At 46.6% G+C, this 16746-nt stretch overlaps 1 protein-coding gene across 1 annotated transcript in view; it reads left to right on the top strand.

The window, feature by feature from the left end:
- The window catches only part of LOC142291659 (uncharacterized), a 1021181-nt gene that overhangs the window by 403304 nt on the left and 601131 nt on the right, over positions 1-16746 (top strand). Inside the window, exons 63-64 of the mRNA XM_075336344.1 lie at positions 11108-11350; positions 12495-12641. Of these exons, the coding sequence (XP_075192459.1) occupies positions 11108-11350; positions 12495-12641 (390 nt within the window). The remainder of the gene's footprint in view (positions 1-11107; positions 11351-12494; positions 12642-16746) is intronic.

The following is a 16746-nucleotide window of genomic DNA, read 5'->3' as shown; positions in this document are numbered from 1 at the left end:
CCTGGGTAACCTGAAATTCCCTAGACTGTCCAGCTTCCTGTGTAAGTGGTGACTCAAAGCTAGATGTTTTGTATAATGACACAAACAACACTAGTAACTAACTCCTTCATCACCCGAGTCCAAGCATTGCACCCCAAATGAAATACAATGCCCTGTGGTGACTGAACCCCAGGGGCGCCACTGATGCCGCAATCTTGGGTGGCTGCAGACTGCTATTTTTAGGCTGAGGAGTTCAATAAGCATACGCTTCCCCAGCCTGAGAATACCAACCCCCAACTGTCAGGCTTTATCATTGCTGAGCATCAAAATTGGAGGGGACCATATGCTGTTTTTTAACCCCTTCAGTTCCCGGGCACTTTCCGTTTTTGTTTTTTGCTCCCCTTCTTCTGAGAGCCGTAACTTTTTTATTTTTCCGTCAATCTTACCATGTGAGGGCTTGTTTTTTGCGAGACAAGTTGTACTTTTAAATTAAGCCATAAGTTGTACCATATGGTGTACTGGAAAACAGCAAAAAAATTGCAAGTGTGGAAAAACTGCAAAAAAAGTGTGATCGCACAATAGTTTTGGGGATGTTTTATTCACCGTGTTCACTATATGATAAAACTGATCTGTGGGTATGATGCCTCAGGTCGGTGCGAGTTTGTAGACACCAAACATGTATAGGTTTACTTGTATCTAAGGGGTTAAAAAAAATTCAGAAGTTTGTCCATCAAAAGTGGCGTACGTTTTGCGCCATTTTCCGAAACCCGTAGCGTTCTCATTTTTTGGGATCTATGGCTCAGTGATCACTTTTTTTTGTCTCGAGCTGACGTTTCAAATTGTACCATTTTTGCGCAGATGCTACATTTTGATCGCCTGTTATTGCATTTTGCGTAAAACTTGCGGCAACCAAAAAACTTAATTTTGGCGTTTCGAATTTTTTTGCCACTACGCCGTTTACCAATCAGATTAATTGATTTTATATTTTGATAGATCGGGCATTTATGAACGCGGCCATACCAAATATGTGTATATTTAATTTTTTTTTAACCCTTTAATTTTCAATGGGGTGAAAGGGGGGTGATTTGAACGTTTAGGTTTTTTTATTTTTTAAAATTTTTTTATTTTTTTTTTTATTTTACTAGTCCCCTAGGGGGCTATAGCGATCATCAATCCTATCGCTCTGCGCTATCTGCTGATCACAGCTACAGTTAGGTCCAGAAATATTTGGACAGTGACACAAGTTTTGTTATTTTAGCTGTTTACAAAAACATGTTCAGAAATACAATTATATATATAATATGGGCTGAAAGTGCACACTCCCAGCTGCAATATGAGAGTTTTCACATCCAAATCAGAGAAAGGGTTTAGGAATCATAGCTCTGTAATGCATAGCCTCCTCTTTTTCAAGGGACCAAAAGTAATTGGACAAGGGACTCTAAGGGCTGCAATTAACTCTGAAGGCTCCCTCGTTAACCTGTAATCAATGAAGTAGTTAAAAGGTCTGGGGTTGATTACAGGTGTGTGGTTTTGCATTTGGAAGCTGTTGCTGTGACCAGACAACATGCGGTCTAAGGAACTCTCAATTGAGGTAAAGCAGAACATCCTGAGGCTGAAAAAAAAGAAAAAATCCATCAGAGAGATAGCAGACATGCTTGGAGTAGCAAATCAACAGTCGGGTACATTCTGAGAAAAAAGGAATTGACTGGTGAGCTTGGGAACTCAAAAAGGCCTGGACGTCCACGGATGACAACAGTGGTGGATGATCGCCGCATACTTTCTTTGGTGAAGAAGAACCCGTTCACAACATCAACTGAAGTCCAGAACACTCTCAGTGAAGTAGGTGTATCTGTCTCTAAGTCAACAGTAAAGAGAAGACTCCATGAAAGTAAATACAAAGGGTTCACATCTAGATGCAAACCATTCATCAATTCCAAAAATAGACAGGCCAGAGTTAAATTTGCTGAAAAACACCTCATGAAGCCAGCTCAGTTCTGGAAAAGTATTCTATGGACAGATGAGACCAAGATCAACCTGTACCAGAATGATGGGAAGAAAAAAGTTTGGAGAAGAAAGGGAACGGCACATGATCCAAGGCACACCACAGCCTCTGTAAAACATGGTGGAGGCAACGTGATGGCATGGGCATGCATGGCTTTCAATGGCACTGGGTCACTTGTGTTTATTGATGACATAACAGCAGACAAGAGTAGCCGGATGAATTCTGAAGTGTACCGGGATATACTTTCAGCCCAGATTCAGCCAAATGCCGCAAAGTTGATCGGACGGCGCTTCATAGTACAGATGGACAATGACCCCAAGGATACAGCCATAGCTTCCCAGGAGTTCATGAGTGCAAAAAAGTGGAATATTCTGCAATGGCCAAGTCAATCACCAGATCTTAACCCAATTGAGCATGCATTTCACTTGCTCAAATCCAGACTTAAGACGGAAAGACCCACAAACAAGCAAGACCTGAAGGCTGCGGCTGTAAAGGCCTGGCAAAGCATTAAGAAGGAGGAAACCCAGCGTTTGGTGATGTCCATGGGTTCCAGACTTAAGGTAGTGATTGCCTCCAAAGGATTTGCAACAAAATATTGAAAATAAAAATATTTTGTCTGGGTTTGGTTTATTTGTCCAATTACTTTTGACCTCCTAAAATGTGGAGTGTTTGTAAAGAAATGTGTACAATTCCTACAACTTCTATCAGATATTTTTGTTCAAACCTTCAAATTAAACGTTACAATCTGCACTTTAATTCTGTTGTAGAGGTTTCATTTCAAATCCAATGTCGTGGCATGCAGAGCCCAACTCGCGAAAATTGTCACTGTCCAAATATTTCTGGACCTAACTGTATACAGCTGTAAACAGCAGATACGGTCACTTCCTGATTCATTCGGCTCTGGGCCCAGTGAAAACGAAAGTGACTCGTCATAGCTGCAGGCATCATCACATGACGCTGTGCTACTATGGCAACCACCGGAAGTTACGTGATCACTCACTTGACTTCCGGTGCGGGCGGCGGTAAGTGAAAATCCTGACCGCGCTGTGAGGTAGCGTGGTCGGCTGCGCAGCAGAAGACACGGGATCCAGGCATTAAGGTTCACAGCACACGGTTTAATGTCCAACAAAAGTCCACAACAATATACATGTGCCTCTCCAGCAGAGAATTCAGGGAGTTCTGTTCACTCCCTCACACCCGGCACACCTGCCCTTGTTCCTGTTTCCATTTAACCCTTCCTTCAGCCTGTAGGGAAACAGCATTAACCCTGGAGTGGATCTACTTTCTATCATGGAGTGAGCACAACCGGGGCGAGACATACCGGCCGTCATAGATAACCCCGGTCACAGTCTCACATACCCCCCCCCTCAGTTCAAGCGAGCGGGGTTGAGCTCCCGCCATCAAACACGGGCCGCGGGACAAGGCATCGGCGTTGCCCTGCAACCCACCGGCCCTATGTTCGACCGTAAACCGGAAGTTCTGCAGAGAAAGGAACCACCGGGTAACCCGGGCATTCCGTTCCTTGGCGGACCTCATCCAGACCAGTGGAGAGTGATCCGTCACCAAGCGAAACTGTCGTCCCAGCAGGTAATAGCGTAGGGACTCCAAGGCCCACTTGATCGCCAGGCACTCCTTCTCCACTACGCTATAATTCCGCTCGGGAGGGGTGAGCTTCCTACTTAAGAAGGTGACGGGGTGTTCCTCCCCCTGAACCACCTGAGACAGCACTGCCCCCAGGCCGACCTCCGAGGCGTCAGTCTGTACTATGAACTCCTTCCGGAAATCAGGGTGTACAAGAACGGGCTGTCCGCACTGGACCCCCTTCAGGGCCCGGAAGGAGTCCTCGGCCTGCGGAGTCCAGCGCACCATGACGGACTTCTTGCCTTTGAGAAGGTCCGTCAAGGGGGCTGATAGTCCCGCAAAATCCTTTACAAACCTCCTGTAGTACCCCACGATACCCAGGAAGGCCCTAACCTGCTTCGTGGTCAGGGGTCTAGGCCACTTCTGGATCGCCTCAACCTTGTTAATTTGGGGCTTAATCACTCCTTGGCCTATCACGTAGCCCAAGTAGCGGGCTTCCGTGAGTCCCAACGCACATTTCTTGGGATTGGCTGTCAATCCGGCTGTTCGAAGCGCGTTCACCACCGCTTGTACCTGTTCCAACTGGGTCTGCCAATCGGAGCTGTAAATAATGATGTCATCAAGGTACGCTGATGCATACGCCTGGTGGGGTTCCAGCACTTAGGCTATGTCCGCACGTTGCTTTTTACCTGCTTTTTACCTGCTTTTTTGCTGCTTTTTCAACTGCAGCTTTTAATGCCAAAATGGTTGTGTTCTGCTTTTCAAGCAAAGTCTATGGGAATTTGGGTTTCTTGTCCGCACTATGCAGTTCAAACTGCAGCCTTTTTGTTGCAGAACTTTGGTCAAAAACTCAGCTTTGCAGTGCAAAACCCAAATGGCAAAAACAACTGACATGTCAATTGTTTTTGCCATTTGGGTTTTGCAGTGCAAAGCTGAGTTTTTGACCAACGTTCTGCAACAAAAAGGCTGCAGTTTGAACTGCATAGTGCGGACAAGAAACCCAAATTCCCATAGACTTTGCTTGAAAAGCAGAACACAACCATTTTGGCATTAAACGCTGCAGTTGAAAAAGCAGCAAAAAAGCAGGTAAAAAGCAGGTAAAAAGCAACGTGCGGACATAGCCTAAGTCCATCAACCTCTGGAACGTGGCCGGAGCGCCATGTAACCCAAAAGGCAAGACAACATAGTGGAAGAGACCCTCTGGCGTAACAAAAGCGGTTTTCTCCTTGGCGGACTCCGTCAGTGGCACCTGCCAGTACCCCTTGGTCAGGTCGAGCGTGGTAAAATATCGCGCCTGTCCCAGCCTATCAATCAGCTCATCCACCCGGGGCATGGGGTAGAGATCGAACTTGGATATTTCGTTCAATCTCCTAAAGTCATTGCAGAACCTTAAGGAGCCATCGGGTTTTGGTATTAGGACAATCGGACTAGCCCATTCACTCCGGGATTTTTCGATGACCCCCAGGCGTAACATTGTCTTTACTTCCTCCGATATGGCTTGTCGTCGAGCCTCCGGTACCCGGTATGACTTCAGGCGTACCTTCAGGTGGGGCTCGGTGACAATATCATGTCGTATCAGACTGGTCCTACCGGGCAGCTCGGAGAAGACATCGGGGTTCTGCTGAACCAACCGTCTGGCCTCTCGCCTCTGAGTCTTGGTGAGGGCTTCTCCAATCCTTACTTCCGGTTCGTCCTCTCCGGAGGTCGCTGGAGCCGGATGTGAACGACCCGAAGAGGAGGGAGATGGGGAAAAAACAGCCATCAGGTTTTCCCGTTCTTGCCAAGGTTTTAATAGGTTGACATGGTATATTTGTTCAGGTTTCCGCCTACCGGGCTGCAATACTTTATAGTTAACCACCCCGACTCTTTCCTTTATCTCGTAGGGGCCTTGCCACTGAGCCAGGAATTTACTCTCCGCCGTGGGGATTAATACCAACACCCGATCCCCGGGTTTAAAGGTCCGCACGGTGGCTTGTCTATTGTAGCGGCCGCTTTGCGCGGCCTGAGCCTCCTGTAAATGCTCCTTCACAATTGGCATGACCGCGCTTATGCGCTTCTGCATACCCAAAATGTGTTCAATCACACTTTTATGGGGGGTGGGCTCTTGCTCCCATGTTTCCTTTGCCAGGTCCAACAATCCCCGGGGATGTCGCCCGTATAACTATTCAAAAGGCGAAAACCCCGTGGATGCCTGTGGCACCTCACGGATGGCAAACATCAAATAGGGAAGCATCATATCCCAGTCTTTCCCGTCTTTTGAAATCACCCTTTTGAGCATGGTTTTCAGGGTTTTATTGAAACGCTCGACTAAACCGTCCGTTTGAGGATGATACACAGACGTACGCAACTGCTTCATCTGGAGTAGCCGGCATAGCTCTTTGGTCACTTTAGACATGAATGGGGTCCCATGATCCGTAAGGATCTCCTTGGGCAACCCAACCCGGCAGAACACAGCAAACAACTCCCGAGCTATAAGCTTTGCTGCAGTATGTCTGAGAGGTATCGCCTCGGGATACCGGGTGGCATAGTCAACGATCACTAGGATGTGTTGGTGCCCTCGAGCGGACTTTACGAGGGGCCCCACCAGATCCATCCCTATCCGTTCAAAAGGGACTTCTATAATGGGTAACGGTACCAACGGACTGCGAAAATGGGTCAGGGGTGCGGTAAGCTGACACTCCGGGCAGGTTTCGCAGAACCGTTTTACCTCCCCAAAGACCCCGGGCCAATAGAACCTTTGCAATATTCGCTCCTGCGTTTTCTTGACCCCTAGGTGGCCACTCATCAGGTGTTTATGAGCCAAGTCGAGGACCCGCCGGTGATACGGCTGGGGCACCACCAACTGTTCTACCCCCACGCCCCGTATTTCATCTACCCGGTAGAGTAAATCTTGCTTAAGAGCGAAATGGGGGTACCTTACCTGGGCACCGGGCAGCTGTGCCACCCCGTCAACTACTGTCACCCGACTCCGGGCATGTATTAACGTAGGGTCCTGGAGTTGGGCTGTCCCAAACGTATCCGGGGACGCCTCCAACTCCGGGATAGGCTCGACCATCTCAGCCTCTCCTGCCAATACCTCTAGGGGTGACCTATCGGGTTCACACTCTGTCCCTATCATGGTGACCCCTACGGCAGGCGTCCCGGATTCAGGATTGTAGGGCTCAGGTCCCGGACTGATCAATATCTGAGGTGACTTAGGGGGTCCCCTCCATAAAGTCCAAAAATAGGGCAGATCCCTTCCTAGGATCACGTCATAAGGAAGAGTGTTAAGAAGTCCCACCTCATGTTGCACCTGACCGCAAGGTGCTGTGATGGTGACAATCCCCGTGGGATAGTCTCGGCGGTCCCCATGTATGCAAACCACCCCCACGGTACGTTCTGTGGCCTTTACTTTAGCCCTTAGGGTTGATCGCACAAGGGTCACTAAGCTTCCGGAATCCAATAATCCTGTAACCGGACATCCATTCACCTGTATTTGGCACAAGTGGGGCTCCGTCTCTGGGGAGACCAGGTCAGCGGTACACACCACCTGAGCATACATTGAACCCCGCCGGGTAACCCCACAATCCATGGGCTCCGTGGTGAGTGAACACTGGGCTTCCATATGTCCCACCCGCTGGCACCGCCAACATCTAATGGGGACGGAAACCCCCTTGACGGGTTGTCGTTTAGGGTACAGAACCTTCCGGACCTCAGGAATGGCGGCCGCGGCCTCAGACGGGATGATAGGGGACTCCTGCACCGTTGTCAGCGGTGGGTCCTTGGCCCTAGGCTTGGAGGGGCCGGACCGACGGGCGGTACGCAAAGTCTCAGTGTCCCGTATCAAGTCCTGCGTAGCCACATGCCGCTCTACCAGGGACACTAATTGGTCGAGGGTACTCGGGTCACCCTGTCCTACCCACCGTTGAACGGTGACGGGTAAAGTGCGCACAAAACGATCCACTACTACCCTTTCCACCATTTGCGCTGGGCTTAGAGTGTCAGGCTGCAACCACTTTTTTACAAGATGCAACAAGTCATAGGCCTGGGAGCGTACGGGTTTGGCTTCCTCATAGAACCACTGATTTACCCGCTGAGCCCGTACATAGGTATTCACCCCCAACCGAGCCAGTATTTCGGCTTTCAGGGTCACATAGTCAATGGCGTCCTCAGTACAGAGGTCCAGATACGCTTTTTGGGGTTCCCCCGTCAGATAGGGCGACAATACCTCAGCCCACTGGGGGGTCGGCAGCTTTTCCCGCTCGGCCACCCGCTCAAACACCGCCAGGAACGCTTCCACATCATCCCCCGGGGTCATCTTTTGCAACGCTTGTCTCACCGCTTTCCGGACGCTGCCGTCGTCACCCGGTCCCGGGGTTGTTGCTGCCGGTCCGGCACGGATCGACTTGGCCAGGAGGACCATCTGTTCTTGGTGCCTCTGTTCCTGCAATTTCAAGGATTGCTGGTGCTGTTGCTGCTGATGATCCAACGTCCGGAGCAGGTGTGTATTCATCTGTTGTTGCTGTGCAGTAGCCTGAGCCAGCTGCTATAGTATGTCCTCCATGGCGTTGCCGGGTTTGGGCTGTAGTATAGCCGCTTGAATCCAGGACATGTGCCACCGGGTCACCAGAAATGGAAGCTACACCTCACCGGGCTGGCATGCCCGCCGATTCTCCACCATATGTGAGGTAGCGTGGTCGGCTGCGCAGCAGAAGACACGGGATCCAGGCATTAAGGTTCACAGCACACGGTTTAATGTCCAACAAAAGTCCACAACAATATACATGTGCCTCTCCAGCAGAGAATTCAGGGAGTTCTGTTCACTCCCTCACACCCGGCACACCTGCCCTTGTTCCTGTTTCCATTTAACCCTTCCTTCAGCCTGTAGGGAAACAGCATTAACCCTGGAGTGGATCTACTTTCTATCATGGAGTGAGCACAACCGGGGCGAGACATACCGGCCGTCATAGATAACCCCGGTCACAGTCTCACAGCGCGTATATACATCTCGCTGCCAGACTTTGGCAACGAGATGTAAGGGGCTAATGTTACGGGTGGAATGCGATCCGTCAAAGATCGTTAAGGGGTTAAAATTATTTTTTTCAATAATTAAAAATAAAAAAAAGTTGCATACAATTTTTCCTATTTTGATACACAGCCAAAATAAATGCATGGCTGGGGCTGCTGCCTTTAGCCATATGCTTTATCTGTGCTGTCTCATAATATGGGGGACCCTATGCCAAATGTTTTATATATATCTTTACGCTATGATATAGACCCACAGACAGGGTCTGTGATTGGTTGCAGTGACTGTCACACATACTGGGGGCGCGTCTGACTGCAGCCAATCAAGAAGAATAATGAGTGGCCGTGGGAGCAGTTACAGCCACTCCGGAGCATCAGTAAGTATGACGTGCTTGCTCCTATCCTCCTATCCCTTCTACCACCATTTTTAATTGCCAAATTCTGGTCTCCATAGACTTATATGGGGACCAGCGTCCCGCCAGATAACTGGGACCAATCCTAGGCCAGAACCTAGACTTTTTTCTTAACCTGGTTAGACCCACCGATCCCAGTTATCTGTGATTCCTCCCATCACTACTAGTAATGTAATTAGCTTATGCTGTGAACCATTTATTTAGTTATGCTAGTCCTGGTCACTCTGTTCATGGCTGTGGGCTGGACACTGATGTGTATGATATTCTGCCTCCAGAACTTATTATAAATAGAAGGAAGCATTACCAGTGTGATGTGTGATGGCCGCTCTCTGTTCTCCTGCTCTCATTGCAAAGCTGTGTGTGATTATAACTGACACTTCTGCAGGTTTCTTTCAGCTTCCATTTCACAGGCAGACAGTGTTGCAATAGGGCAGAGCTGTGAGAGCTGCAGCAAGCAGTTATATGTCTCATACTGTTAATGCCTCCTTTTATTAAAAATAAGCCCCAGAGACAGATTCTCATGCAGATCAGTGTCCGACCCATAGCCTGGAACAGTCATTACTTATAAGAAAAATATGGATTTCTCTGGAATAAGAGTTAAGATTGCAGGTATCAAGGTATCATTTTATTCAGCTTTCCATGACTTACATGTCCATATAGACAGCTTAAGAGGGTTGTTCCTAATCACATATTCTCCTTAAGGGTCTAAATTTGTGACTTTTTCTTGAATTAAACAGTATTATGTAAGGAGGGACCTCACTATTCTATAGTTACATCTGCAGGGTAGATGTACTTAATGATACAGATTTGTAATGTGTTGCAGGCGGAGGGGCCGCGCTCGCTACGCTCGGGTCTGCGGCTGCTGCTGCTGCTCGGTGGCTCGAGCGGTGGGCCAGATTCGGGGACTCGAACAGCGCTCCTCGCCCACGAGTGAAAAGGGGGGTGGTTTGTTTGGGGAGATAGTCCGTGACGCCACCCACGGGTCGTGGTGATAATGGGCACCGCCGCTGCTGGTGACGGGGATCCCGGGAGCGATGGCAGGGAGCAGCTAGGATGTTGGTTCCCCCTCCGTGGGTAGGGGTTGGTAATCCCGGGGCCCGGTGGTGATACGGGGAGGCAGGGTAGCTGGGGTGCAGGGTTGCGGAGGCAGTGCGGCGCGGTGCCGGATGGCACTGTTATACTCACTCAGGCACAGATTCACAGAGTCTCTGGTAAACCAAACGGCTGGATGGACAGGTTCTGAGCCGGCTGCAGTGTCTTGGCTCTCCCCGGACAGGTTGATGGTGGCTGTCTTTCCCTGCACCTTTGTAGAATGTTTTGACTCCGATGGTTTCCCCACGGTAGTTCGCTCCCCGGCGTGTATGTACCAAAGGAGCCCGTTTTGCCCGCAGGCGCTGGCCCTTGGATCTCTAGCCTATGGCGGTGGCTTTTTATCCTCACTGTGTGGACTGTTGCCTTCTGTCAGGACTTGGGTGTTAGGGAACCCCTGGGGTTCCGGTCACTCTCGGATTTGAGCGTTGTCGGCGGCTCCCAGCCTGGTCGGGGTCCAATGGCCCTGCCTTTGTGCTTGGTACAAATCTGCTCTGCGGCTCGGTACCGGCGGGCCACCACCCGTCCCCGGTCCTACGGTTCCGCTGACTTGCACCACCTCCTGCAGACGGCCACCACTGTCTGCCGACCTTGCTGACAGTGCCTGGGCTCCTACCCAGACACTAGCAGTTTCTCCACTCCAAACTCAACTTCTCACTCCACTTCCAATGAACTCCAAACTGCACTGAACTTCACTAACTGCTTTTTTCCCGCATCCAGGCCTGTGAACTCCTCGGTGGGTGGGGCCAACCACCTGGCTCCGCCCCACCTGGTGTGGACATCAGACCCTGGAGGGAGGCAACAAGGGTTTTGTTTGACTGATGTAGACTATCCAGGGGAGGGGGTGTGTGTGATGTTATGTTTGTGACTACCTGGCTAGTCCAGGGCGTCACAAATGCACAGAACTAATGAAAAATCTAAATCTAGAAAATAAACAGTGGGTTTCAGTGCTTCTTGTTACTTTATCGATAAAACATGATGTGCTTTTACTTCATATGACTCTGCATTTTTTAAATATTTTTTATTCTAATTTTTACAGTGTACAATTCATCTGCTGTGCCGTATGACCCGTAATCTTTGGAGTGCCCATGGAAGTGCCCATATGCTACTTTGTGGCGAGGGATGCCCATGGTATAGCGCTGCACTTGCCAAGCTTGCAGGACACCTGTCAGGATTCAATGTAGTACCGCTCGGCTCACACACTAAAGTGGAGGATGAGAAACAGAGAAGTGGGAAACTGAAATCTCAACTTGTAGACTGTTACATAAAAGCTGGATTAAAGGTGAGATATATAGTTTAGAGATAAAGCTAATAAATTACCAGTCAGCTAGAAGGAACACTTTATGGATAGAGATATCACAAAGGTTATCATGATTCACAACTAAAGATGAGCAAACTTTGGCGGTTCGGTTCGCCGGCAGCAAATGAGCCTAGCTCCACAGGCTTGAGCTTAACCCAAACCCCGGATCATGGACTGATTGGCAGTTTGAGTTTCCGCCCACATACAGCCAGCGATAAGCCAAATACTTCCGTGGGACGGTGGGTGGGCTTTTTCAAACTTTTTTTTTTGCACGCTAGATTTGAGCACAGTGTTGTTACCCCCAGTGTGCACCGTTCAAACACTACCAGCGCTCACACAGGGCTGAGCATGAAGTGTACCTGAGCAGAGCATTGCTCGCACGAGTATTATACACACGTACAGCATCCGATCCTCAAACATGAATCTTTATTTTTAAATTTGGTGTTCGATTCAAAAACTGAACCTCAAATTAGCTCATCTTTACTCACAACGCCCAATTGGGGGTCACATAAGGTTATCTCACTCAAGAGGATTAAAGGGAATGTGTCATCAGAAAAAGAAGTATTGTTTAAATTAGGTTTTGAGTTACATGTACTTTTTTATTATTGTTTTGGCAGTTTTTCTTTATTTCAAGAAAGAACTAGGTCTAAAACTGCTCTAAAGGCCACTTTAAAAATAATTCTAATTTTTAATTTTAATACAGATGTGAAAAAATGTCAAAATGAAAAAAATATATTAATTTAAAACAAAAACCTAATTTAACAATGTTATTTTCTGGTTATACATTCGCTGGAAGACAACTTAAGTCTACAAGTCTTTGGCCGATGGGTGGTTAGTCAAATTAATGACCCTTTTTTATGATGTGAGGTCCGAGAGGTGAGTCAGTCAAGTTAACCTTTGTTAGATCTGTATCATGAGCTTGTGATTTTGTACACTAAGGACCATTTACTGTAGTTATAAAACCTAAGGCTCTGTTCACATCTGTCCTGGAGACTCTGTTTGTGGCCTCTATTACAGGTTCATATGTATGATAACTTTATAGCAGCACGATGCGATGGGCTATTTTTTTTCTAGCCGAATGGCAGTTTCCAATGCAGAACTGTAACCTAATGGTTCATCTTTCCAGGGACAGAAGACTCTCCTCCTTCTCACAGAAGAACAAATCGACTCTACAGCGCTGGTTTACGTAACAGAATTTGTGGTATTTGGGTTTGTGTCACACCTTTTTACACTAGAAGAGCAAGCTACTATAACCAATGCCATGAGAAGTGAGGTATGGAGAACCAAAATAGTCATAAGTCCCATGTCATGTAATAACATAGTTTATGTCTGTGAATGTAGGATGTCTAGGTAGAGGTAAATGTAGAACGGTAAGTTTTGCTTACATATTAGTAATCGAGAACGGTCTAGTATAGACATATTATTTCCAAAGTGGGTATTTTGTATATGGCTGATATGGTAACACCATTTCAGCACATAGAAAAAATGTAAGTCAAGATAGGACATAACAAAATAGTGGTTGCAATTACTGATGATCGAATACTTCGATTATCCGGCTTCGCGAATGTTTTCCGAATGAATACCTCGCTGCTATTCAACTATTCGCGAATATTCGATGTCCAATATAAGTCTATGGGAAACCCGGATGACAACTATTCGGAACTATTCGGCTTCCCATAGACTTACATTGCGCATCGAATATTCGAATAGCGGCGAGGTATTCGGAAAATATTTATGAAGTATTCGATGATCCCTAGTTGCAATGTATTTGCATAAGAATTATTGTCAAGGGATTACGGTCATGCGCAACCTGTAACGTCCATCAGTTAAAATGGATATGCAGAATTTAAAGCCAACATAGGGGTAAGATTCACATTTTTCCAGTTCAGCAACCTTACATTTGTTCCATCATCACAGGTGCTTGGACACATGAGCATGTGTAACGTAGAAGAGAAAACCCCCCAACACATTTTCTAACTTAGGCCCCCTTTATAAAAATATGTACATGAAATATCGGTAACGGTGTCATCAGTGTTTTGTATCCGTGTGTCATCTGTGTTTTTCCGATATGGCTAAAGAAAACAAGATATTAGAAAGCTTCTCCTATACTTCAATGTGAAACACGTACAGCACACAGACGGCAGACTGATGCCACCCATGTGCTTTACATGTATTTCACAGACCCATTAGGTCTCATGTCCAGTATTCATCTGTTAGAACGAATCCAGCAGCAATCCATTGGCTAAAAAGTTACAAAAACACAACTTTTTGGCTGTTTTGAAAAAAATAGTTTTTGCAGAATCTGTGTTTTTACTATTGGAGTCTATAGAAAACAGATTTGTTAACAGATTGCGACACCATCTGAGAGCTGCATAATGTAGGAAGAGACACTGATTCTAACAATGTGTCACTTATTAGGCTGCTTAGTATAATTATAATAAAATCACTGTTTTATCAGCACGAGATTATAACTAGAGTCCTACTTGGCCTGATGCCATGTAGTCCTTAATATTCATGATCTCTATATAACCCGCCTCCTCCAATGATTGACAGCTTTCTGCCTATGCACAGTGTACACAGTAAGCTGTCAATCAGTGATGTAAGTGAGGTTATACCGAGCTCAGCATTCAAAGAACTGGTAGGTCTGCTGCAGATAAAACAGAGTTTTTATTAAACAAAAAGGAACAACATGCAGTTCAGTAAGTGACACATCACTAGAATTGGGGTCTCTGTCTCTACATTATGCTTCTCTCAGATGGAGTAGCAAAACCTGGTGACATATTCCCTTTATAAACTTGCAGCTTTTATTTATGTAAATAAATGTTTATAACAGCGTCTTCAAATGTCAAAGCCAATGCGTTTTGACCTTGTAGTGTGTACTGTACAAGTAAAGTCCAAAGCATAATGTAGAACTTTAAAGTCGCTTGGATTAACTTAGCTGCGAGATGATTTTCCCTTTAAAAACTATGCGATTTGCCAAATTGGTCCAAACTGGAATTTTGACAGGTCTGCTCCATCTCTGCTTAGACGCACAATGCAATCAATATGAATACCAAGGAGCAAACCAAACAGGTCAGGGACAAAGTTGTAGAGAAGTGTAGATCAAAGCTTGGTAATAAAAAAAAAATCCCAAGCTTTGATCATTGCATATAGCACTATTAAATCCATCATTCCAAAATGTAAAGAATTTTGCACAATGACAAATATGACAAGAGAAGACGGGCCACCAAAACTCACAGTCTGGGCAAGAAGATCATTATCAGGATTCAGAAAAAAAGACCAATTATACAATTGAAAGTTCTCCAGTGATCCTACAGGAAGATGGAAGTATCTGTCCATAGGACCACTGTAAGTAGTATATATCACAGAATGGGAATTTATGGAACAGTTGATAGAAAAAAAAGCCATTGCCTATAGAAAAACATAAGATAACAAGTTTGGAGTTTGCCAAAAAGGATAGGTCAGACTCCTCACACATGGAAAGAAAAGGGGTTCTCTGGTCAAATTATGGGATCTAGAATATGGGATTCAGTTTTGGACTCCCCATTTTAAAAAGGACATTCAGAAGCTAGAATCAGTTCAAAGGAGGGCAACTAGACTACTACAAGGAATGGAAGGCCTCCCATATGATGAGAGGTTGAAAAAGTTAGATATGTTTAGCTTAGAAAAAAGACGTCTCAGAGGAGATCTCATTTATATGTATAAATACATGTGTGGTCAATATAAAGGACTGACACATGACTTATTCCTTCCAAAGACAATAATAAAGGGTGCTTTACACGCTGTGACATCGCTAACGATATATCGTCGGGGTCACGGTGTTTGTGACGCACATCCGGTGTTGTTAGCGACGTCGCAGCGTGTGACCTAGGAGCGACCTAAAACGATCGCAAAAAAGACAAAAATCGTTTGTTTTGGAGAGGTCGTTTAATTACAAAAAATCGTTGTCAGGTAAGTAGCGATGTTGTTCCTTATTCCTGCGGCAGCACTCATCACTATGTGTGACACCACAGGAGCGATGAACATCTCCTTACCTTCGTCCCGCCGGCAATGAGGAAGGAAGGAGGTGGGCGGGATGTTCAGCCCGCTCATCTCCTCCCCTCCGTTTCTACGGGCCGGCCGCTTAGTGACGCCGCAGTGATGTCGCTATGACGCCGAACGCACCTCCCCCTTGAAGGAGGGATTGTTCGGCAGTCACAGCGACGTTGATGACAAGGTATGTGCGTGTGACGCTGCCGTAGCCATAATGTTCGCTACGACAGCAATCACCACATATCGCACGTACGACGGGGGCGGGTACTATCGCGCATGACATCGCTAGCTATAGCTAGCGATGTCGTAGCGTGTAAAGCACCCTTGAGGACCAGGGGGCATTCACTGCGAGTGGAAGAAAAGAGATTCTGGCAGCTAAATACGAAAGGGTTCTTTACAGTGAGGCCTAAAACACACGTCCTTATAACCACGCACGTGTAATACGGGCCGTTTTTCATGTCCGTAATCCGTTTTTTGGTCCGTAAATAACGCACGTGTGGTGGCTGTGTGTCCGGCGTATGGTAACCACGTGTGCGTGTGGAATGGCCGTGTGTGCGTGTGAAACTTAACTGACGTGTGTGTGTGTGTTGTTCGTGTGAAATGTCTGTGTGTGATGTTAAATGTCGTTGATACATACCGGCTGACAGCAGACAGAGTCGTGCCCTGAGAATGAACTCGGGTGAACTTCACCCGACTTCATCCTCATACCGCGGCTCTGTCTGTGTCGCGTCCTGATTAACGGTCACCCGTGAAGGATTCACCGGTGACTGCTAATCACCAGAGTGACTGAATGAATATTTTAAAAATCATTTTAATTTCAGGTTGTAATGCACTGAAACAGAAAAAGAACAATTTATTTTTATGTGGTATCGTCATTTTATCCCTTAAAACTCATAAGTGTTGACCACTACCTGCCTACAGTCATTGCCAAAAGTTTTGAGAATGACACCAAAATTATATTTTCACATGATCTGTTGCCCTCTGGTTTTTAATTGTGTTTGTCTGATGTTTACATCACATGCAGAAATATAATTGCAATCATATTATGAGTACCAAAAGGTTATATTGACAGTTAGAATGAGTTAATGCAGCAAGTCAATATTTGCCGTGTTGACCCTTCTTCTTCAGGACCTCTGCAATTCTCCCTGGCATGCTCTCAATCAACTTCTGGATCAAATCCTGACTGATAGCTGTCCATTCTTGCAGAAGCAATGCTTGCATTTTGCCAGAATTTGTTGGTTTTTGCTTGTCCACCCGTCTCTTGATGATTGCCCACAAGTTCTCAATGGGATTAAGATCTGGGGAGTTTCCAAGCCATGGACCCAAAATCTCTCTGTTTTGTTCCA

Source organism: Anomaloglossus baeobatrachus, chromosome 2, assembly GCF_048569485.1.
Source record: "Anomaloglossus baeobatrachus isolate aAnoBae1 chromosome 2, aAnoBae1.hap1, whole genome shotgun sequence".
Classification (NCBI taxonomy): domain Eukaryota; kingdom Metazoa; phylum Chordata; class Amphibia; order Anura; family Aromobatidae; genus Anomaloglossus; species Anomaloglossus baeobatrachus.
This window is presented reverse-complemented; position numbering and strand designations above follow the sequence as displayed.